At 35.4% G+C, this 25,134-nt stretch overlaps 2 protein-coding genes across 5 annotated transcripts in view; one reads left to right on the top strand and one right to left on the bottom strand.

Moving 5' to 3' along the window:
- The window catches only part of LOC123537357 (cytosolic non-specific dipeptidase-like), a 30,500-nt gene extending 30,309 nt beyond the window's left edge, over positions 1–191 (bottom strand). For both annotated transcript variants that reach the window (XM_045321047.2, XM_045321046.2), the window contains exon 1: positions 93–191. In XM_045321047.2, the coding sequence (XP_045176982.2) occupies positions 93–109 (17 nt within the window). In that variant the 5' untranslated portion in view covers positions 110–191. The remainder of the gene's footprint in view (positions 1–92) is intronic.
- LOC123537358 (glucoside xylosyltransferase 2-like) lies at positions 185–24,712 on the top strand. 3 transcript variants are annotated; one of them, XM_045321048.2, is made up of 8 exons: positions 185–237; positions 6,163–6,742; positions 7,883–8,045; positions 8,789–8,929; positions 10,279–10,471; positions 12,936–13,085; positions 18,620–18,792; positions 19,055–24,712. In XM_045321048.2, exons 2-8 carry the CDS (start codon positions 6,507–6,509, stop codon positions 19,205–19,207), a joined length of 1,209 nt encoding a protein of 402 aa, XP_045176983.2. In that variant the 5' UTR covers positions 185–237; positions 6,163–6,506; the 3' UTR covers positions 19,208–24,712. The 3 variants fall into 3 exon arrangements, with proteins under 3 accessions (XP_045176983.2, XP_053384271.1, XP_053384272.1); XM_053528296.1 differs by having other exon boundaries at positions 224–276; XM_053528297.1 differs by lacking the exon at positions 185–237 and adding an exon at positions 299–317.
- The last annotated feature ends 422 nt before the right edge of the window (positions 24,713–25,134 follow it).

The following is a 25,134-nucleotide window of genomic DNA, read 5'->3' as shown; positions in this document are numbered from 1 at the left end:
CAACTTTCAACAAAACTTGACTACATATTTATGTTGATAAGAAAAATATTCCTTTAACTTATTTCATGCCTTATCATAAAGTTTATCATTACCTGAACACTGCATCCATTCTTTCATCAAAACCTGAAAACCGACGAAAAATGCCGTGTCTCTAAAAATGAAAGTCACATGCGTGAAATCACGTGATGATAGCTGCAGTCACGTGACGGCTTAGTTTGTTCCAAAGCGACACAATACGTAGGCTACGGTTTTCTTATTTAATTTTTATTATGAAAGGTTAATGTATTTGTCATCATTCAAGATAATGTGATATTAGAGTAAGCTACATGTAAATGTTTAAAAAAGTTGCAAATCGCATTGGTGAAGTGTTGATTTAGTGAATTTCTTCTTGTGTCATATGATTTCGCGGTTACTGTAAAACGACTCAGTTTTGTGCATCTTTTGTTTTGTGCATGAATTTGTGTAATACTACGTTTGAAATATTATATTATAAACATTTCATTACTTAGTTCATGGTTTTAGCGACTTCTGTTCTCTAAATACTGTTTAAGTTACTTTATTCCCCTCCACCCCACTCCCACCATTGAACGAGGAAGTTTACTGTTTAGATAAAGGGAAGGGTAAATTTTATTTTAAAGTAAAGGTAAATTTTATTTACCATAGCTTTGTGAAACAATAATTGTCAGCTCTGTAGAGCTTTTGATTGACCCTATTTTAAGAATGGTTAAAACCAATTATACCTTACGCTAAAGAAGTGTGAAATACACAGAATGTCAACAAGAGATAATCTCGTGTCAGCACGTTATCTTATTGAAGCGTTTGCAGACTTGATCAATCGTGATCAAATCGACAGATGCTTATTAAAGTATTACACTTGCGATACAGCCGCCGCATAATAAACCGAATCAGATCCAATTTTCAGTTGAATTAACTGTCAATTTCTCTGACTAAATCCAATCATAAATTCATTCATTCCCCATGTAGAAAATACTACTAACATTAAAAAAACACCATTATCATTATGAACAAACGATCTGAAAGAAAGTTTTTCATGACACAAATTTTTATCCTTCTGCTGTCAGTTTCATACACCGTTAAAACAAGATCTCATTCAGTTGCCATGTGATGTTGGCGAGATTTGCTCTATATGCCTTTCAAGTTGCTGATATATTTATTTTTATAGCTCTTTGCTTACCCCCAGCAAGTTGCTAGCTGGTACACGTTTACAGCTGGGTCTACTGAGGCAGTCGTGGTAAAGTGCCTTACCCAAGGACACACAGCAATGGGAGTAGCCAGGAATCGAACTCGAGGGGAGCCTTCACCTCTGTAGGAAAGCGTTTTTGCCCACTCGACCAATGCGTCATAGGTTGAAGTTTAATATTTGAAAATGAATAGGTGATACATTAGCTTGCAGCTAGTTGTTATGCACATCTGCTGCATATTTGGAAAACCTGTTAATAGACCAAAGAAAAGAATGGTTATAGAGCCACCAGGAATAACCAGGTTCCAGAAAAGTCACAAATTAGCTATATAGCTAAATCTGAATTTAATACATATGTTACTACATGTATATATAGTAACAAAAATGAATATCTTTCAGTAGGTTATTGCTTTCACGCACTGATTATCACTTATTGGCCCTGGCCGAAAACTCATAATCATAATCCCCCAGGTGAACACGTGCGCGTGAAACCACTAGCTACATATAACATCATCATAGACGTCATAATGGTCTGTCACAGGTCTACACTTTTAACCGTTATTTATCGCAGATCTGTTAGATCTAAGTACTATGCTTTGCTTAAAATTAATAATAAAACAGGACAGCCAGAGTTCCGAATTTCAACAGTGTTCTAGTATGCGTTGTAAAACAGCATGATTCGCACCAATTTCGACGAAGTTGGGAGTTTCTTCTCAGTGAAAATTTTATGACTGCTTTTCATAAACATAGATCTAGATATCTAGATTCTAGCTATTGTTAATAAAATTGCAGTTTTTCTTTCATGAACTAGCTCAAATTATGTGTTGTTCCATATTTTTAGAATTGCGAACCATTGATGAGTTTGATTGATAGTAGATCTATCATACATTATGAATTTACTTAGCTTCTGACCGACAAGAAATTCTGCAGATCTGGATCTGCTTTGTCTAAATGTGCAAGAATAAGTTTACTGTAGTACACTCACTTATGACCCCAAATTGCATAATTGCTTCCGGCTACGAATAAATACAAATTTTGAGACAAAAGTACCCCAAACTATTTAGCCATTGAAATCTAACAACAGGAGTAGTAATTCTACCCCCCCCCCCCCACCCACACACACACTTGAGTAGTGCAACAAATCATATGTATTAAAGACATTAATACACGCAAGAGCCTGGCCAGGAGGTGATAATCGGCCCGAAATTCATAATGGCCCTCGGGCCATTATTCATTTTCCGGGCCGATTATCACCTCCCAGCCCAGCTCTGTCATGTATTAACCTCTAAATATATATACAGTGCTTTTAGCTCGCCTGTCACGAAGTGACAAGGTGAGCTATTGTGACCCCTTGATGTTTGTCGTGCGTTGCGTCAACAATTTCTAAAAAAATCTTCTTGAAAACCACTGGGCAGAATTACACCAAACTTCACAGGAATGATCCTTGGGTGGCCCCCTTTCAAAGTTGTTTAAAGAATTGAATTCCATGCAGAACTCTGGTTGCCACGGCAACCGAAAGGGAAAACTTTAAAAATCTTCTTGTCCAAAACCACAGGGCCTAGGGCTTTGATATTTGGTATGTAGCATCATCTAGTGGTCCTCTAGCAAGATTTTCAAATTATCCCCCTAGGGTCAAATATGGCCCCGTCCCGGGGTCACATGGTTTATATAGACTTGTATAGGGAAAATTTTGAAAATCTTCTTGTACATAACCACATGGCCTAGGGCTTTGATATTTGGTATGTAGCATCATCTAGTGGTCCTCTACCAATATTGTTCAAATTATCCCCCTAGGGTCAAATGTGGCCCCGCCCCGGGGGTCCCAAGTTTTACATAGGCATATAAGAAAAAAAGTTTAAAAATCTTCTTGTATGAAACCACAACACTTAGACCTTTAATATTTGGTTTGTAGCATTGTCATATGGTCCTCAACCAAAATTGTTCAAATTGTACCCCTTGGGTGAAAAGAGGCCCTGCCCTGGGGGTCCCAAGTTTTATATAGACTTATATAGGAAAAAGCTTTAAAAATCTTCTTGTTTGAAACCATACGACCTAGGCTTTTGATATTTGGTATGCTGCATTGTCTAGAAGTCCTCAACCAAAATTGTTCAAATTATGCCCCTGGGGTTAAAAGAGGCCCCGCCCTGGGGTCACTTAGTTATTATGTGAGTTATATAGAAAAAATACTTAAAAAATCATCTGATCCTATTTCCAAGACTGTTTAATTATAATTACCTGATGACCTCAAGTAATATGATGTCACTTGACTGTGACCTTGACCTACTTTCTGGTTTTTAAGATACAGCCTTGAAATTTTGATGACATACACAGTTTTGCACACAAATCGTAAAACTGAATTTCATTGACCATGAATGTGACTTATTGACTTTCTTAATATTTTATCATCAGTTTGACATTTGAAACATGTAGCTCATATTACTCAGGTGAGCGATCCAGGGTCATCATGACCCTCTTGTTTTTACTTTTGGGGAGTGGTGGCAGGGCCTGTCAGGAAAATTGAGCCGTAACTACTTATATAGGGGAAAAGTTGCGTCTTTTATCAAAGCTTGTATTTTTAGCTCGACTATTCAAAGAATAGTAGTCTAGCTATTCTACTCACTGTGGCATCAGGTCGGCGTCACGCCTTGGTTAAAGTTTTGCATGCAAGTACATCTGGCTATCATTTAAAGGCATATAGCTTTGAAACTTATTTTTTCTTTATCTAGGTCAATTACCAACCTCAAGACCCATAACTCTGACATGTCTTTTGGCCAAATTACGCCCTCTTTTGGACTAAGAAAATCCTAATTAAAGTTTTACATGCAAGGTACTATCTCCAAAACTAATGCATATATAGAATTGAAACTTCACAAATTATTGTGTCTTGCGGGTTATGAAACTAGATGATAACATCACGTCCCATAACTCTGACATGCATTTTGGCCAAATTATGCCCCCTTTTGGACTTAGAAAATCTTGGTTAAAGTTTTGCGTGCAAGTACATATAGCTATTACTTAAAGGCTTATAGCTTCGAAACTTATTTTTTCTTTTTCTAGGTCAATTATCAACCTCACTGGGTCAAGTTCCATAACTCTGACATGTATTTTGAGCAAATTATGCCCCCTTTTGGCCTTAGAAAACTGGTTAAACTGCTCAAAAAGTATTCAAGCTAGGTTCATAAAGCCTGGTATGTGACTAGAGGGCAATATGTAGATTATGTACATATATGACTTACGCTTGTAGGTCAAAGGTGAAGATCACTATTGAAGGTCAAGTAAAAAGTGATTCTGCTCCATAACTTTTATATGCATTGATGGATTACTTTAGTTCTACACAGAAGTGTGCCCCATGATGAGACAATGTGTCAGCACATGACCTATGCTTGTGAGTCAAAGGTCAAGGTCACTATTGAAAGTTTTCCACCGGTAGGGGAATTCTGTATTGCCACTGCAAAACTCGGTCACTTGTTTCTTTCATTATAGCTGGGAAAAGTAAAGAAATTATAGTACAGAAATAAGTAAATGCAGTTCAGATATATATCTAGAAATTTAAATAATCTGTCATTTTGTTTTTTGTTACCATGGAAACAAAATGGCCACAATTTTGATCAAATATTTATTATAAATGCTCATAACTTTCCCATTTTTCAGCCAATTTTGAAAATTCTTTCACCTCTTTCAAATGATTTAAGAAATCTTGCTAGCAGGCAGAATTAACATAAGAACAACATTGCCTTCCCCTTTAATTAGTCATAAGTAATGGTGATTCTCACAAGTGACACAATTTCTTCAACTATTTATCGCAAACAATTACATGTATTGAAAATGTGATAGCATATTGAACATTTTGTGTTTGCTTTTGACATAATAATTTTGCATTATTACTGCCAGTTTTATAACTGATTCTAGCTATATTTAGCTAATTTGTGACATTTCTGTGACTTGATAACTGTATTCTTTTGTGATTTTATCATGAATGCAGCTAGTTTTGTTTTCTGCTTTTTTTTTTGTTGTTTTTTTTTGGCTTTCTTATATACTCGGGCTCCACTTACAATTCCCATCCAATTCAAATGAAACATGATCTACATTATTAACATGATCTGGCGCATGCACATATTGTTTGGGCATACATATATACATATCCTGTTATTGATTCTTTAGTTATAGCCCTTCTGTGACTTAACAATATTACAACTTAACCATTATACCTTGTGTACTCAACTTCTACAATTTCCATCCAAATTAAACAAATTTTTAAATAATTCATCAACATGAAGTATGGTACACACTGGCATGTTGTTAAAGCTTCTGTATCATTTTAAGAAAGGTCTTTAAAATCTCTAACAAAATTTATTAATAAAGTGCTTGTGTATACAAAAAGATGTAGGTCATTATTAAAGGGAATAAAATGTCTCCCCACAATACATGTATTTGACTAAAGCTTACTCAGTTTGGGGTGAGTCATGATCCCCTGTACCATAAAGTTTTACTTGGTTTATACAGTATACCTTGCTTGAGGGGACAGTATTATATACCACCGAGTCAAAGAAAATATAAACCTTTGGCCGTTAAGGATTATAGTAGCTATAAGGCCTGTAATGAATATTATGTCAACAGTTTGTAACAGGTTACAAAACAAGTTAATAGCACAGAAATGACTTGTAAGCATTTCGTTTTTAACATATTGATAAGCATTAAGATGAAATAGTATGGTGAATTTATGAATAATTAATTATTTGAACCAACAAAATAGAGAAAGGCTATAACTATATATTATTTGTGAATATTTAGACTTAACTAATAATAATGTATTCAGAAAGACTTTAAAAAGTGAAGTTGTCACACAAACCTATGATACTAGATAACACATGTATGGACATTGTTGACCAAACCAACCTTTTCTTAACTTTTAAAAATATAAAAAAAAATATCTACAATTTTTGATGTTATTTCTCTTCCAGGAAAACAACAAGCAAGTGTAATATGAATGATGGATGTGTAAAACTTACTGTACTAGAGATTCATGAGAGGAACACCAATTGAGGGTGTAATGTACAGAATTTGGAATTTCATTCCAGTTTCAACTCGTAGCACTTTGATTAAAATTTGAAAAGAATATATTCAATAAGACAAAAACTGATACTTCATTTAAATTTGCAGAAGCAAAAAAATTGCAATGAAAGTAATATACTAAGTATGATTATTAGATTAAGGAAATGTCATCATCAAGTCAAAGGTCAAGGTGACAGTAAGTCAAGTTCGCATAGAGAAGTTGACCTTTACACAGGTCAAGGACATTTCCTTCATGAGAACAAAGTCAAGGGCAAGAATGTTGTTCAAGATTGGACTAACAGTAATCATAGTTGTAGCAATCTATATGTACTATGCAATAAATCTTGAAAGCATAAAGGACACATTTGAAGGTACCAGAGATGTAGATCTAAGTGAGGAACAAGACATAAATGAGAATGACAAGATTGTTAATGATGAAGCCAAGGATACTGAGAAAAACAAAGCACAAGCAAAGGAAAATGAAGAAAGGTTTGTTTTTGTTGCAATCGCTTCTCATAACTTTTTATTGCATGATTACCATTGTCAATGAAATAGTTAAATGAAGAGATTAGGGAAAAAACCTTAAAATTCTATAAACCTGCCACTCTCCCCCACTGAAAAAAATACTGTTTCATATCTCTCACAATAACATATAATGTCTTAGTCTTACTATTAGTCATACATCGGTCCTACACTTGGCATTTTTTCCATGCTCCTCCTTTTCAACTTTCATTTTTTGTATTTTTTTTCACATGCTAACCATTTCGTATTCATGCCCACCCCTCCACCAACACATTGCAGTTGCTTGTGTTTCTGCATATTATTGTTTCCACTACCCTCCTGCCTGCCTGCTACCAAGGTAACTCCATTCCCCTCTTCAAACCCTTGAAGATAAAAAAAGTCCTTACAAGTTTTCTATTGTATTTCCTGTTTTCTGTCATTTAAGTTTTCTCTGTCGGCTTTTTGTTACAGGATGCTCTTTTGAAGATTGTATTTAATAATACCGTTGCCATATTTACAATTTTTGAGAAGTTTTCTGCAATTTTTGTCAATATATCGAAAGAAATAAAATACAGTTCAGCTCTGGTACCCAGCTCTATTGATACTAGCCATATGGGATAGGAAACAAGGCAGGGCCTCCGTGGCTGAGTGATTAAGGTTGCTGACTTTGAATCACTTGCCTCTCACCTATGCGGGTTCAAGCCTCACTTGGGGCGTTGATTTCTTCATGTGAGAAAGCCATTCATCTGGTTGGTCGGAAGTTCTACCCAGGTGCCCGCCCATGATGAAATAATGCAAGGACAGGCACCTGGGGTCTTTCTCTGTCATCAAAAGGTGGAAAGTCGCCATATGCCCAATAATTGAGTCGGTGCAAAGTTAAACAAAAAAAAAAAAAAAAAAAGGAAACAAGAATGATATTTATTATAAGCGTTTTATGTATCGCAAGTTTTATTTAGATCAGTTGGCACATTCTGATAATAACATTGCAAAAACTGGTCTTTTCTACTTCATTGTCTTGCATGTAGAATGTTATTACAGCATATATGCAGAATACACGGAGAACTGAATGTCATACTGCAGCTTGTCAAAAATTCAAGTCACTGCAATGATAGTTTTATACATTTACAGAGCGTTGCGATGGAAACAAAGTATGCATATTGCTGTGGTGTCCTGCGGCGATCGTATAGAAGAGAGTATGGTCATGTTCAAATCTGCTGTACTGTTTTCTCGATCACATCTCATTTTTCACATATTCACTGAACCAGAACATATAAAGGCATTCCAAGAACAGGTTAGTTTGGAGTAAACCCATTTTGAATAGAACTTCAGATTGTGCATTTAGTCAGTTCACTGTGTCCCTAGATGTCACACGAGTACTAACTTGTTGTCTTAAAATGACTTTCAGCTTCCTAAGTTCCCAAGAATCAAGAGTGAAGAAAACATTGTCTGCAGTACAAATTTTACGGAGAAAATTGAGCATTCAGGAAATTAAACTTGTGACCTCTGCAAATGTGATCTCAGCAGTTATGGTCAATAGTTTTGACCTCTGAAGTTGTATTAATTTAGTAGTTTTGATTTCTGTGGTTGTGATCTCTATACTGAGCTAACAGGTTTAAGTTACTGTACATAGAATGCCTCCATAATTGCATCTCTTTTAAGCAGAACCCATCAAATGAATCCTGCACTATTATATTTTCTTGTAATCTTTTATAAGATTTCAGATAATTCTAGGAACAGCATTTTTTTCAGTTGATAAAATATAACTGTTTCGCTTGATCAGTTGTGCATAACTTGTAACATATTGTCTACCATAGATGATCTGACAAATCCTATTCAAGCCATAGACCTAAGGAAATATTTACTTTAAAATGTGACCATATATTATAACTATATGAAGAAGTTATTGATCAAAATGATTTCTCTGCAATTTATATATTGATAACATGTTCTTGACATATGGTGTGATTATAAGCAAATGCACAAGCTGCCTATACCTGTAGTTTATGATGAATTATTTGTTTTGTTTTCTTCCAGCTAGATTTCTGGCCACCAAAGTATCGAGAGAAAGTAGAGTATCATATCTACAATATAACATTCCCATCTTCAGATGAAATAAAGGCTGAAGACTGGAAGAAACTGTTCAAACCATGTGCTTGCCAAAGGCTGTTTATTCCGGTATTGTGGTGTTTTGTTCTGTTTGTGTTTTTAACTTTTCATCATGGGTATAACATTTGAGCCGTGCCATGAGAAAACCAACATAGTGGGTTTGCGACCAGCATGGATCCAGACCAGCCTGCGCATCCGCGGATGCGCAGGCTGGTCTGGATCCATGCTGGTCGCAAACCCACTATGTTGGTTTTCTCATGGCACGGCTCACTTGTTTAAGGTAGTTTATCCTGCACATTGGACTGTTTGGTGTAATTCTACACACAAAATGAGGGAATAAAAATGATGCAAGTCTTTTGAGGGATCCAAATATAAAACAAATTCTGCAGTGCTTCTTATACAGAACAGTCCATATAGTGATTAAAATATAAAATGATCTGTGTAGAATTCATGCCAGATAAAGAGTACACTGCATTATTTCAGTTATACAATGCAGAACAAACTAGTAGTACATTGGTTCAAATATAGAACAGTCTGCTGTGTTCCAAATACAGAACAATCTATGCATTGTTTCAGATATTGAGGAATCTTCAGTGTTCTAATTACAGAACTGTCTTAAGTGTTGCAGATATAGACAAACTCTGCATCATTCTAAATAAAATTTAGAACAAACTCTGAAGTGTTTCAAATATGGAAGACATTGTGCTGTGTTCCAAGGATAAAACAAATTTGTCTTCCACAGAGCAAACTCTACAGTGATTTAGGTAAAATTTAAGATGTGCAGTATTCCAATATTGAATAAACCCAACAGTGTTCCAGGTGTTGAACAAACTATGATCTTCCAAATACAGAATAAACTCTGCAGTGATCTAAATATAGAACAAACCAAGCAATGTTCCAGATATAGAGCATAAAGGTCAGCATAGCATATACAGAAAAAATCCAGCTAATAAGACCATCTGTGGCTCTTTTAAAAAGTAGCCTTAATAGCAGATCAAATGATGTCATTTTACAACATAATGGTTTTTGTTTCTTTTATTTACCCCTCACTTGACAAACAAAAAGGTGTGAACTGAAAATCAAATAATGGTCATGTTATTTGGAGTTTAGGGGACATTGGGACTGAAACAGGTTATTAAAAGACAGTGTTTTAAAGGGATTTGCAACTATTGAAAGTTATTGTCTTCAGGAAAACAGTGGTCTTTATAATAAGGTGGTCTTAATTTAGGGATGGTCTATTCCGAATACAGAATGAACAAACTATGCCATGTTCCAAATATAGAACAATTTTTGCTTTGTTCCAAATATAGAACAAACTGTGCCGTGTTCCATAATTATATAGATTAATTTATGCTGTGTTCCTATATAGAACAAACTCCTCAGTAAACAACTGAATTGTAATGTTTCCTTTTTTGCAGGAACTGTTAACAGACGTAGATGCCTTATTGTATGTGGACACAGATGTTTTATTCCTCTCCCCTGTTGATGAAATCTGGGAGTTTTTCCACAAGTTTAACTCAACCCAACTAGCAGCATTGACCAATGAACATGAGGACAAGGCTATAGGCTGGTACAACAGATTTGCTAGACATCCTTACTATGGTGTAACAGGTTGGTATAACCACATGGATTTGAATTCATATGCATGCTGCCTGTGATAAGCTTACTTTGTGGCCACATCAGCCTTATACACTTGTACGATCAGTTTCTAGATAGAACCCGTGACTAGGTGAATTCAATATGTCGCTATTTACTAAATGTTTGATTCACATTTTCTGTAACAAGGGTATTCCTGAACTTCTCTTCATAATATGGCAAGACCATTGCTATGGCAACATCATTCGGAAGAAGTCCAAGTTGACCCACTGATGACCTTTATTAGGATGTATTCTGTATAAGTTGAAAAGTTCGCGATGCGAAAATATTCACAAAATTCACAAATTTAAGAAATTTGTGAACAAATTAGCTAGCATGAATTTCCACTTTTACCAAGGCACGTCTTTAAAGTCAATTAGATATGTATTAATTTGGCCTTGTCACTTCAGTTTTCAGCAATACACTAATATTTTTGCTCGCAAAACGTCTGGAATCGGCAGTTCGCAAACTTTGGGAATCATGAAGAAATCCACTTATATAGTAACTTATTGAGTCGGCTAAAGGCTGAAAGCCTTTTGACGAGTCCTTGCTGTTCAGCGATTCTCTAATTGGACTGAATAACACGTGAAGGGATGTAGTTCCATTAGATTTCTCAAACATCAAACAGTTCACTGCATGAATGAAGTTAAGTTGTGTCAATTCCCTTTGCTATGACCAATATACGATGTAAACTGTCATATTTATGACTTGTAATTGTGCAATACTCGAATGTAACTCATTAAGCATAAATGTGCATTTTAAGAATTGCGCAGGCTTACAAAGCTTGGGTAACATCCAGCGAAAGACAAAAAATAGTTCCACAGGGCTCCAGATAAGATGCGTATTAGCGTAAATTACGTATAGAAATAATGCAAATACGCATGTCTAATAATTTCTAAGCGTATAAAAACGTATATAAAGTTACAGAAACGCACACAATCTTTTTTAAAACAAAATCTGAATCGTCTGGATGCGTTAGGTAACATAGCCGATCAGCCTTAATTCTCCCACATTGAACGTAAACACGCATCGTATGATTTCTATAAACTTTGCGTGGGTTGAATTTTGCAGTCAGTAAACGGATAAATTATCGGAAGAAGAAGCTCTTACTGGTTTGTTTAGTTACTACTGATATTAAAAATGATTTTAATTATTATTTTTTGAGAAATAAACAAATCGGCGAAACATTAAATTGTATTTTCTTGTAGTTTTTGAAATCGAAAGTAGATCGTCTATGTTTGGCTGCTTTCACGAAACGAAACAACTTTTTTATGAAAAGATTTAAATAAGAGGTAATTTAACCGTAAACTTCAATTCAATGTCAAATACTGCCAATTGCTGCTAAATGTCTTCGTATCATCACAATTTGTAAAATATATTGTTGAAACTGGAGAAAAGTGTAATCGTATCCGGATATAATATTTTGGGTAAATATCGAGCTGTGTTATGAAATTTTAAGAAAAAAACTAAAAACAAACTGAAACTGGTAGACTATACTGTCAGTACATCAATCATTAGCCGACTCAGGCCCTTCAGGCCTTTGATATCTTTGCTGCCATGGCTGAGTGATTAAAGTTCTTGATTTCAAATCACTCGCCCCCTCTGACCTGATGTGGGTTCAGGCCTCGTTTCAGGCATAGAATTCTTCATGTGAGGAAGCCTTCCAGCGAGCTTCTGGAAGGCCAGCGGTTCTATTCAGGTGTCTGCCTGTGGTGAAATAATGCTCAGTGGAGTACCTGGGGCTTCTTGTATATGACCTAAAATTGTGTCTGTGTGACATTCAACCTGACAAAAAATAAATCAAAAAGCAAAAATCTGGATCTTGCAAAATAAAGAAGAAATTCATGCAAAAACTTGTTACAAATTTGTAGGATCAAACAGCAGTTTCTTAATGCTGAATCACAGAAATGGTTGCATGTTCCTTAGGTACATCGCATAGTTTAGTGACCATTGGAGTTTTTAGAACTAAAGGTTATGAAACAAAGAATGTCTTAAAATTAACTGACATTTATTACACTGATGCTGTTTGGTTAAAAATGGCTTTGGTACTCAGATGCCACCCAGTAAAAACTAAAGACATTGATCCGATTATTTAACTGTTTCAAACTAGTTGAACCCCGCCTGCTTAGTTCAGTAGGGAGAGTACAGTTTGATCCTTTGGAGGCATGTTCTCCTTGACAATTTCATGCCAGACTTTGTGCCTGAAATCATTCGTCCTCCACCTCTGATTCATGTAGGGAAGTTGGCAATTACTTGTAGAGAACAGGTTTGTACAGGTATAGAATCCAGAAACACTGGTTAGGTTAACCGCCCACTATTACGGAACTGAAATGTTGTTGAAAAACGGTGTTAGACCAAACAAACCAATCAGACTAATTGATATAGACATTGAATACTTTCATATTTTATAAACTCATATACTTATGATATGAACTTTCAGGTGTGAATTCTGGAGTTATGTTAATGAATCTCACTAGGCTTAGAGCATCATCATGGTTACAGTCAATGCATAATTATTACAAGGAGTATAGACTGAAAATTACATTTGGGGACCAAGATCTCATCAATATATATTTTCATTATTATCCTGGTAAGTCTAGTATACACTTTACAAATGTTCTGGAGCAACACTTGATAAATTGCGAATATCTTTACAACAAGTGACAGTATGAATTTGAAATTTAGTATATGTTTAGAAAAATATGTGACTAAAACATCAAATTGTTTTATACATCAAAACTCTGTATCATATAACTTAAACATTTTTAGCTCGACTATACGAAGTATAAGGAGAGCTATCCTACTCGACCCGGCGTTGGCGTCGGCTTCGGCGTCTTTCCGCGTCCCCACCTTGGTTAAAGTTTTTTTTACACTTTCTCTTTTTTCAGCTTATAATTACTTGATGGATTTGATTCAAACTTGAAATACTTATTCCTCATCATCATCCACATCATCTGACATAAGGGCCGTAACTCTGGCACCAATATTTCATGAATTATCCCCCTTTTCACTTAGATTTTCAGGTTAAAGTTTTGATGCACTTTCACTCTATCTCTGTTATTACTGAATGGATTTGATTTAAACTTAAAATAGTTGTTCAACATCATCACCCACATCATATGACACAAGGTGCATAACTCTGGCACCATTTTTTCATGAATTATTCCCCCTTTTTACTTAGAATTTCAGGTTAAAGTTTTGGGGTTAAACTCGACCTAGATTTCATCCAGACAAACATTCTGATCAAATTTCATGAAGATCCGGTGCAAAATGCAGCCCCTATTGCATACACAAGGTTTTTCTTTGATTTGACCTAGTGACCTAGTTTTTGACCACAGATGACCCACATTCGAACTTTACCTAGATTTCATCAAGGCAATCATTCTGACTAAATTCTATGAATATCCAGTGTAAAAAGCAGCCCCTATTGTGTACACAAGGTTTTTCTTTAATTTGACCGGGTGACCTAGTTTTTGACCCTAGATGACCCATATTCAAACTCGACCTAGATTTCATCCAGACAAAGATTTTGATCAAATTTCATGAAGATCCGGTGTAAAATGCAGTTCCTATTGCATACACAAGGTTTTTCTTTGATTTGACCTAGTGAGTTAGTTTTTGACCCAAGATGACCCATATTCGAACTCGACCTAGATTTCAACAAGGCAATTATTCTGACCAAATTTCATGAAGATCAATTGAAAAATACAGCCTCTATCGCATACACAATGTTTTTCTTTGATTTGACCTAGTGACCTAGTTTTTGAACCCAGATGACCCATTTTCGAACTCGACCTAGATTTCATCAAGGTAATTATTCTGACTAAATTTCATGAAGACCGGTTGAAAATACAGCCTCTATCGCATACACAAGGTTTTTCTTTGATTTGACCTAGTGACCTAGTGTTTGACCCCAGATGACCCTTTTTTGAACTTGGCCTAGATTTCATCAAGGTAATCATTCTGACCAAAATTCATGAAGTTCAATTGAAAAATACAGCCTCTATCACATACACAAGGTTTTTCTTTGATTTGACCTAGTGACCTAGTTTTTGACCCAAGATGACCCATTTTCGAACTTGGCCTAGATTTCATCAAGGTAATCATTCTGACAAAATTTCATGAAGATCAGTTGAAAAATACAGCCTTTATCGCATACACAAGCTTAATGTTGACGGACGACAGACGCCGGACATGGAGCGATCACAATAACTCACCTGAGCAGCATTGCTCAGGTGAGCTAATAAATCTTTTTGTGTGAAACTGCTAGCCCGATTTTAAAATAATTTTATACAAATTGTCCTTGTGTGACCCTCTACCAAGACTGTTCAAATTATACCGATTCATCATAAAACATGGCCGCAATAGGGCGTGGTCACTTTTCCCTGTATGTATTTAGTGGAAACTTTAAAAATCTTCTTGTGTGAAACTGCTAGTCTGATTTTAGAATAATTTTACACAAATGGTCCTTGTGTGACTTCATGATTTTTTCTTGAAAACGGCTATTTAGCGTGTAAAAATGAGCGAATAAAGGTCTCCCTTATTTTTACCCAAATCTCCCTTAAAAAAAGCCCTGTTGAGGCAAATCTCCCTTACTGACCATCTGAAAATATGGCATGTATGGTGTCCCTCTACCAAGATTGTTCAAATTATACCGATTTGTCAAAAAACAAGGCCGCCAGGGGGCGTGGTCACTTTTCCCTATATATACCAGTATATAGTGGAAATTAAAGAAGTCTTGTGTGAAACTGCTTGCCCGATTTTAAAATAATTTTACGCAAATGGTCCTTGTGTGACGCTCTACCAAGATTGTTTAAATTATTTTGATTCGTTAAGGTTTCGATGGAGGCCTTGAGAAACAAAATCAAACAACACCAAATTATAGAAAGAAAGAGTTGTTTGACATGAAAATTGAAGAGCATGTAAAACATGTATATTGCTTTACGAAACAAGTGTCAGTATACTTATATAAACATTGAATTCCGGAAAAGGGCTGCCTAAAGGGGCTCCACTTCCGGACAGTTAAACGCCTTTAAAAACTCACCATTTTCAAAGAACTGTTACACATGTTTGTTTTGATGCATTTGCAATAGCGTGCGAGTGGTGAAATTTCACGTAACAAGGTGGAACATAGTGGAACATAGTGCAACTGTCCGGAAGTGGAGCCCCTTTAGGCAGCCCTTTTCCGGAATTCAATGTTTATATCAGTATACTGACACTTGTTTCGTAAAGTAATATACATGTTTTACATGCTGTTCAATTTTCATGTCAAACAACTCTTTCTTTCTATGATTTGTTGTTGTTTGATTTTTGTTTCTCAAGGCCTCCATCGAAACCTTAAAAATCGTGCCCGCCAGAGGGTGTGGTCACTTTTCCTTATATGTATGTATATAGTGGAAACTTTAAAAATCTTCTTGTGTGAAACTGCTTGCCAGATTTTAAAATAATTTTACACAAATGGTTCTTGTGTGACCTTCTACAAATATTGTTCAAATTGTTCTGATTAGTAAAAAACATTGCTGCCAGAGGGCGTGGTCACTTTTCATCAACAATTTCTTTAAACAATATCTCCTCCAAAACCACTGAATGGATTTTGATGAAACTTTACACAAATGATATTTGGGTAACCCTCTTTCAGAGTTGTTCAAATGGTTCCAGTTCATTGCACATATGACTCTTTTTGGTTAAAAATAGGTTTTCAGCTATCAGACTTTAAAAATCCTTTTCTCTAGACCTTTGATATTTGGCATGTGATATAAGGGTTTGACTCTCTACCATACTTGTCCAAATTATTGCCCTAAGGTCAAAAAAATGGCCACACCCCTGTGTCTGACATGTACTTACTATAGACTTTGAAAATCAATAATAGCTAGAGCCTTGATACTTGGCGTGTGATATCAGATTTGTAATTTCTACCGTAATTGTTCAAATTATTGCCCTAGGTTAAAAAAATGTGTGTGACATGAATATAATATAGGCTAGCATAGAAGAAACCTAACTCTGTACTTATATAAACACACTTAAAGCCTTGTACGCAGGTGAGCGCTTTAGGATCAATGACCCTCTTGTTTCTGTTTTTTTCTCCGTGAATTATTGGCTGCAAACTTATAATAGTTGTTCATAATCATCACCAACATCATATGACAAGGTCCTAACTCTTGACCCATATTTCATGAATTATGCTTTTTTTTAGCTCACCTGAGCACAAAGTGCTCAGGGTGAGGTATTGTGATCGCTCACCGTCCGGCGTCCGTCCGTCTGTCCGTCCGTCCGTCCGTCCGTCCGTCCGTCCGTTGTACGTCCGTCCACACTTTCCTTTAAACAACATCTCCTCCTAAACCAACAGGCCAATTTTGATGAAACTTCACAGGGATGTTCCTTGCATGGCCCCCTTTCAAAATTGTTCAAAGAATTGAATTCCATGCAGAACACTGGTTGCCATGGCAACCGAAAGGAAAAACTTTAAAAATCTTCTTCTCAAAAACCAGAAGCCATAGAGCTTAGATATTTGGTGTGAAGCATTGCCTAGTGGACCTCTACCAAGTTTGTTCAAATCATGACCCCGGGGTCAAAATTGACCCCGCCCCAGGGGTCACTTGATTTTACATAAGAAAATCTTAAAAAATCTTCTTCTCAAAAACCAGAAGCCTTAGAGCTTAGATATTTGACATGTAGCATTGCCTAGTGGACCTCTACTAAAATTGTTCAAATCATGACCCCGGGGTCAAAATTGACCCCGCCCCAGGGGTCACTTGATTTTACATAGGAAAATCTTCAAAAAATTTCTAAAAATAAACCAGAAGGCCTAGAGCTTAGATATTTCACATGTAGCATTGCCTAGTGGACCTCTACAAAATTTGTTCAAATCATGGCCCGGGGTCAAAATTGACCCCGCCCTAGGGGTCACTTGACTTTACATAGGAAAATCTTCAAAAGTTTTCTAAAAATAAACCAGAAGGCCTAGAGCTTAGATATTTCACATGTAGCATTACCTAGTGGACCTTTACAAAATTTGTTCATATCATGACCCCCTGGGTCAAAATTGACCCCGCCCCAGGGGTCACTTGATTTTACATAGGAAAATCTTCAAAAATTTTCTAAAAATAAACTAGAAGGCCTAGAGACTAGATATTTGACATGCAGCATTGCCTAGTGGACCTCTACAAAATTGTTCACACCTTGTCCCCCGGGGTCAAAATTGACTCCGCCCTAGGGGTCACTTGATTTTACATAGGAAAATCTTTAAAAAAAATTCTAAAAATAAACCAGAAGGCCTAGATCTTAGATATTTGACATGTAGCATTGCCTATTAGACTTTTACAAAGTTTATTCAAATCATGACCCCTGGGGTCAAATTGACCCTGCCCCATGGGGTTACTTGATTGTACATAGAAAAATCTTCAAAATTTTCTAAAAATAAACCAGAAGAGCTTAGATATTTGACATGTAGCATTGCCTAGTGGACCTCTACAAAAAGTTTTCAAATCTTGTTTTTAAAGTTACTTAAAGAAAATTTCAACTATATTTTCTCATAATTCTTTTGATTGATTTCTATTATGATCTTTTGACCTTGAAGACTTGTCCTTAAGTGCAATGATAACAGGTGAGCGATATAGGGCCATCATGGCCCTCTTGTCTTAGAATTTATGGTTAAGTTTTGATACACTTTCACTCTATTTCTGTTATTACAGAATGGATTTGATCTAAACTTGAAACAGTTGTTTCACATCATCGGGCCACATGATATGACACAAGGTCCATAACTCTGGCTCCAGTATTTCATTAATAGATTTATGTCCCTTTTTACGCACAATTTCAGGTAAAAGTTTTTTTATGCACTTTCTATCTATCTACTATAAGGATTGGATTTAAATTTAAAGTAGTTGTCATATACCATCACCAACATCACATGACACAAGGTGCATTATTCTGGTTTGGATTGTTTTTAGATGGAAATGAAAAGTTGTGATTTTGAATTAATTTAGCCAGAGCTATGAACTGGATCTGCATTTCTTTCAGTCTGTTTTCTTTGTCTTATTTTTTATGTACCAGTTATACCAGTTATAGTTAATATAATTATATATAAAATACTTTGATGATTACGTTTTGTTTTAAATCTTACAGGGCAGCTGTATTTGTTTTCCTGTGAGATGAACTATCGTCCAGATCACTGTATGTACATGAGTATTTGTAAACCTGCTGAGAAAACTGGGGCCTATGTTTTACATGGATGTCGTAGAGTTTGGTTCCTTGATAAACAGCCAGCATTTAAAGCTGTATACACAGCATTTAAAGAGGTGTGTTTAATAGTTTGTATGTTTTACATGCATATTCATTGTAAAGGTAACAAATGTCACAGATTTAAATCTTGTATAAAGTAAAGTAAGTAACTATTTTTGATGTAATGTTACCCTTTTTCAAAGGGCCATCCATTTTGACTTATAAGACACCTAACTAGCTGTTGGGTCCTCAGCTAGCTGCTGTGTACATTATTTATATGACAGACTTCTATCGAGTGTTGATATGTGGTGTAACAATGTAAATAACTTACATTTTCAGCATTATCTTGGTGGAAGTATTAAGTATGATCTCCTCATCTCGGTAAATTCTCACCTGAAGAAAGCAAATTCATCCAACTGTGGAAAGTTACCACAGCTGTTTACAAAACAGATAGAGGAATATATCATCAAATCAGAAGCACCACAGTCCTGATACTTTGTGTACTTTGATTCAAATGCATAATTATGTCTCCCACCACAGTGGTGTGGGAGACATATTGATTTACTCCAATCTGTGTGTGTGTGTCTGTCTGTCTGTCACAAATCTTGTCCGCACTCTGTCGAACATTTCTCATCCGATCTTCACCAAACTTTAACAAAATGTGTTTGACCATAAGTCCTCGGCCAAGTTCGATAACTAGCCAAATCGGCACAGGCACTTCGAAATTATGGCCCTTGAATTACCCAAAATCAGCCTTTTTACTCTTCAAAGGTATATTTGTAGTGGGTAAACAGTATATAAAGACTGACTTACTATTTAGATGATTAGGCAGTTCTGGGAGACATGTGCTTTCTCAAAAGCAGCTCTAGTTGTACTTTGTTTTTGGTTATACAAGCAATAAAGTGAAACATCAAGAACTTTGATCATACCAAATTTATTTTTTGTTATGTTCAGTAGATATAATACATTTACACATAGTTTGAAAGAATTGTTTCTTTAACTTTATTTAACATCCTTTATTTATTAATAAGTTCTTTTTATTCTTTTGAAAAGAACATATTTCAAACTTTTATTTTCCATCATCTTGTAACATACTAGGTATCTTTTTCCAGTGACAGTGTTGTGATTTTTTTCCCCACATATTTATATTATTATTGCATACTTAATACTTAAAGATATCCACCATTCATCTTTCACTCAAGTATTTTATCATCAGTATTTAACTTCACTAAATATATAAATGAATTATGTATGTAAAATTAAATATTCTGAAGTAACAGTCAACTGTTAAAAAAAAACTTCCAGTTAATGACTATGTTTAGGTATAACTGTATTAGTGTGTATTATTTTAAACCTTATATATAGTACACGTAAACTTGTTAATTTAATGTTTACATAAACTATATTTAGTAATTGTACACATTTTCAAATATGAAGTTTGGATCTAGTATACCTTAAAAGGTTTCTGTAAAATACTCGGTATTAACATGAACTTTAATGTCACTTATATTTTGGAGTTTAATTGCTTGCAAGTAAGTGTATCTCAAGTTCATGCTAATGAAAGGTGTTTAAGATTACAGTATAGAAATATAACTAGGCTGGTACCCAGTTGAAACTTCACATTGGATGAGCTTATTTATACAACAGCTTGGTACAAATCAAAATATATATAACAAAGTATTTTGGTTCTTTTCATGTTTTCTTCTTATTTAAACAAGGAAAATAACCAGATCCAGGTGATTAAATCAACTGATGACAGAAGATGTTAAATTTATACATGTTGAAATTTAATTTTGTGTAAATACTTTTTTTTGGTCATTGGTTTTTATTATAGATTAAACATATGTGCCTAATTAACATATGTTTTGTTATATTCAGTATTGAAATTTATTGTGAAGTCTGTTTTGCTAATAGGAAGAGTTGATTGGAAATAGAAATAGGTATAGGTTAATAAGAATTTTTGACTAGATTGTGTCATTCAAAATAAAGTCTATCAAAATGCATGAATATTTTTTTCAGAGGAAACCCAAAATACAGACATACGTTTATTAGGAAAAAAATATATATTCTTCTTGATTCAAAAAATGAGAAATTAAGTGTACAAATGGCAAAAAAAGCTTTTCCCCAAGATTTTAGGCTCAAATGGGGGGGCTAATATTATATACATGGATGCACATTAAAATGTGTATCTATGGCACTTTTGAAACACAAAACATTATATTTCAATACCATGGTACTATTTGCATCATGTAATTATTTTTAAAAAGAATTTTATCATTGCATTAATCTATAGGCCCAACTATAGTTAGGAACCAGCATGGGAGCCATCTGTCTAGTCACGAAATGGCGGACAGGTTTTTGAGCACTACTTTTTCACTTGGCATGGCCACAGAGGTAAATTAAAGCTGTTTTCTGTTTAAATTTCATTGTGGATGTATTTTTAGCTCACCTGTCACGTAGTGACAGAGTGAGCTTTTGTGATCACCCTTCGTCCATCGTCCGTCCATCCATCTACAATTTCTTGTGAACAAGATAGAGACCACATTTTATAAGCAATTTTGATCAAACTTGTACAAAACTTGTATTGGCATGATATCTCAGTTCCTTTCGAAAACTGGAAGGATCCCATCATGGGTTCTAGAGTTATTGCCCCTTAAAGGGCCAGAATTTGCTATTTTTGTGTGTCAACAATTTCTTGTCTGCACGATAGGGGTTTCATTAATGATTTTATTTTAACCAAACTTGCACACAACTTGTATTACCATAAGATCTTGGTTCCTTACTTGAACCGGCCAGATCCAGTTATGGGTTCCAAAGTTATGGCCTCTGAAGGGCCAAAATTAGCTATTTTGACCTTGTCTGCACAATAGCAGCTTCATTTATGATTTGATTTTTACCAAACTTGCACACAACTTGTATCACCATGAGATCTTGGTTCCTTTCTTGAACTGGCCAGATTCCTTCATGGGTTCCAGAGAAAGGCCCCTGAAAGGGGCCAGAATTAGCTATTTTGACCTTGTCTGCAAAATAGCAGCTTTATTTATGATTGGAATTTAACCAAACTTGCACACAACTTGTGTCACCATAAGATGTTGGTTCCTTTCTTGAACTGACCAGATTCCTTCATGGGTTCCAGAGAAAGGCCCCTGAAAGGGCCAGAATTAGCTATTTTGACCTTGTCTGCACAATAGCAGCTTTATTTATGATTTGAATTTAACCAAACTTGCACACAATTTGTGTCACCATAAGATCTTGGTTCCTTTCTTCAACTGGCCAGATTCCATTATGTGTTCCAGAGTAATGGCCCCTGAAATGGCCAAAATTAGCTTTTTTGACCTTGTCTGCACCATAGCAGCTTCATTTATGATTTGATTTTAATTAAACTTGCACTAAACTTGTGTCTCCATAAGATTTCGGTTCCTTTCTTGAACTGACCAGATCCCGTAATGGGTTCCAGAGTTATGGCCCCTGAAAGGGCCAAAATTAGCTATTTTGACCTTGTCTGCACAATAGCAGCTTCGTTTATGATTTGATTTTAATTAAACTTGCACTAAACTTGTGTCTCCATAAGATGTCGGTTCCTTTCTTGAACTGACCAGATCCCGTAATGGGTTCCAGAATTATGGCCCCTGAAAGGGCCAAAATTAGCTATTTTGACCTTGTCTGCACAATAGCAGCTTCGTTTATGATTTGATTTTAATCAAACTTGCACAAAACTTGTGTCACCATAAGATGTTGGTTCCTTTCTTGAACTGACCAGAACCCATAACGGGTTCGAGAGTTATGGCCCCTGAATGGGCCAAAATTAGCTATTTTGACCTTGTCTGCACAATAGCAGCTTCATTTATGATTTGATTTTTACCAAACTTGCACACAACTGTTATCGAACCAAGATGTTGGTTCCTTTCTTGAAATGGTTAGATTCCATTATGGGTTCCAGAGTTATGGCCCCTGATAGGGCCAGAATTAGCTATTTTGACCTTGTCTGCACAATAGCAGCTTCATTTATGATTTGAATTTAATCAAACTTGCACAAAACTTGTGTCACCATAAGGTCTTGGTTCCTTTCTTGAACCGGCCAGATCCCATTATGGGTTCCAGAGTTACGGCCCCTGAAAGGGCCAAAATTAGCTATTTTGACCTTTTCGGCATAATAGCAGCTTCATTTAATATTTGATTTTAACCAAACTTGCACACAACTTGTATCACCATAAGATCTTGATTCCTTTTTATACGCCCGAATGGACATATTATGTTATCGCCTCGGTGTCTGTCAGTCTGTATGTCTGTTGGTTAGTAATTTCCCTTCTGCTCTGTAACTGTTGAACCCCTTGAAGGATTTCAAAGAAACCTGACACAAATGTTCACCTCATCGAAACAATGTGCAGAGCGTATATTTCGGATGGCTCACTTTAAGGTCAAGGTCACACTTAGGGGTCAAAGGTCATATGACTTTGTTTTGTGTGTATATTGCTCTGCATTTGCGTCGATTGCAGTGCTCTTGTTTTTATTTGGCAGATCCTTCTTTTTCAGTTACTTCCCTTTTATGTTACTATAAATAGCTTATTAAGTAACTTTATTATTATTGGCCTTAGGGAAAAACCGAGACCACTTTTCTGTGGTACAACATGGATGGTACCTCCAATTTTTAGGTGTGTTTTGAAATATCTGTACCTTGTAAGAATTTTTCATTTCTTTTTGGTTAAATTCCGCCCTTTGTTGTTCCTGTCCTTTGGACTTAGATATTTTTTCTGAGGACTTAGATTTATGGACTTAGATATTTTTTCTGAGGACTTAGATTTATTTTTAATTTCTTCCCTTTGTTGTTCCTGTCCTTTGGCTTCATCAGTCAAAATTTTGCTCGATGTAATCCTTCGGGCATGCAACTACTGGCCTGATTTGAAAATAATTTTATTTGAAGTAACTTTAAGAAAATTTCAACTATATTTTCTCATAATTCTTTTGATTGATCTTGATTATGATTTTTTGACCTTGTCCTTAAGTGCAATGATAACAGGTGAGCGATATAGGGCCATTTTGGCCCTCTTGTTAACATTTTGGTAGTAAAAAATGGGAGAGGAGGTTGTATTTGGTGAAGTGAAACTCAATTTTAGTACAAATAGTACTTCCAGGTCACAGCAGTGTGATTTTGATGTGATTTTACAGTAAGCAGATGTGACAAGAGAAATCTCTCTTAGCAGATACATGACCCCTACTTTTCTCTTCATTTTATATCAGTTTTATCATAACTCTTTAAAATGAGGTAAGGATTTCTTCTCTGAAATGGGTCTAGCTATGTTTGGTGGCTCTTTAAAAATGTCAGTTTTATATAGAATATTATTATAGGGAATACTATTTTGTGTAATGTGACCTATATTAATATTTTTTTTTCAATGCAATGTTGGAAAGACTTTCAACATATTTGAAAAGAACGACTTAGCACGTTAGGTATATTATTATACCAAGAGAAAAGACATATCCACTGGCGAAGCTTATAAGCCAGTGAGGTCAGTCATTTTGGTGATTTTATGTTATAACTGCTGTTAGGTAAGGATCTTACAATTTATTATGTTAATTGTTTTGATAGCATGTTTGTATTGAATTCCTCTATTAGAACATTGGAAGGAGTTATGCCGCAGACTGTAAAGTCTTTGTTTAAGGGAAGGACAGATTTGAAGGTTAAAGTAAAAATTCAGTCTACTTCAGAATTGATTCTACTTAAAGTTAAAATTGTTACTTTTTATGATGTGTTTTTATCAGTCATTTGAGCACAACCACCGTTTGAGTTGCTTTGAAAGTGAGTTTAGGGACAAATCACCAAACTGAGGCTATAAACTTTGTAACTTGATTATGTTTGTAATTTCACGTTTGTGATTTTGTGTTTCTTCACACACTCTTTAACATTGAGGTTTTGCATAATGAAATCCATTGTCTTTTATTTTGGGATATTGTTTATTTGTTAATACTTACTATAAAGAAACGTTTTGAGATTTTGAATAGGTTTTTTTTCTTCATTTATTTGGGTATCGAATAGACTGCCTGTTCTGTTCTTTCCAGCCCAACTACCCCACCCTCGAACTCCCTCAATATCTCTACCCTACCCCTGGACTCCCTCAATATCAAATACTGACATCTACTTGAGAGTTATTTACTTACTGTCCTGTTATATCCGTATTCTTGTCACAGACTAGCCACTAGGCTGGTGATAAAAATATTTTAATGTAATTTCAGAAGCTAGTCTATATTGGAGACTTTCTCAAAGAAAGAATTGTAAGATTATCATTGGAATTATGATTTAGATAAGCTCCATTTACTGAAAATATAGAAGCAAATATACCTGTAAGGTATACCAATAGTCTAGGTCTCTAGGAGCTAGTCTATATATAAAGTTAAAGTGGAACAAACAGAAAAAAGATGAA

Source organism: Mercenaria mercenaria, chromosome 17, assembly GCF_021730395.1.
Source record: "Mercenaria mercenaria strain notata chromosome 17, MADL_Memer_1, whole genome shotgun sequence".
In the NCBI taxonomy this organism is placed as follows: domain Eukaryota; kingdom Metazoa; phylum Mollusca; class Bivalvia; order Venerida; family Veneridae; genus Mercenaria; species Mercenaria mercenaria.
This window is presented reverse-complemented; position numbering and strand designations above follow the sequence as displayed.

Bases quoted from the DNA above. Each gene is read 5' to 3' on its own strand.
- LOC123537358 (XM_045321048.2), top strand. From the start codon at position 6,507: ATGAGAACAAAGTCAAGGGCAAGAATGTTGTTCAAGATTGGACTAACA. The intron at 8,046-8,788 runs GTTAGTTTGGAG...GTTTTCTTCCAG, and splicing joins TAAAGGCATTCCAAGAACAG to CTAGATTTCTGGCCACCAAA. The intron at 13,086-18,619 runs GTAAGTCTAGTA...TAAATCTTACAG, and splicing joins ATATTTTCATTATTATCCTG to GGCAGCTGTATTTGTTTTCC.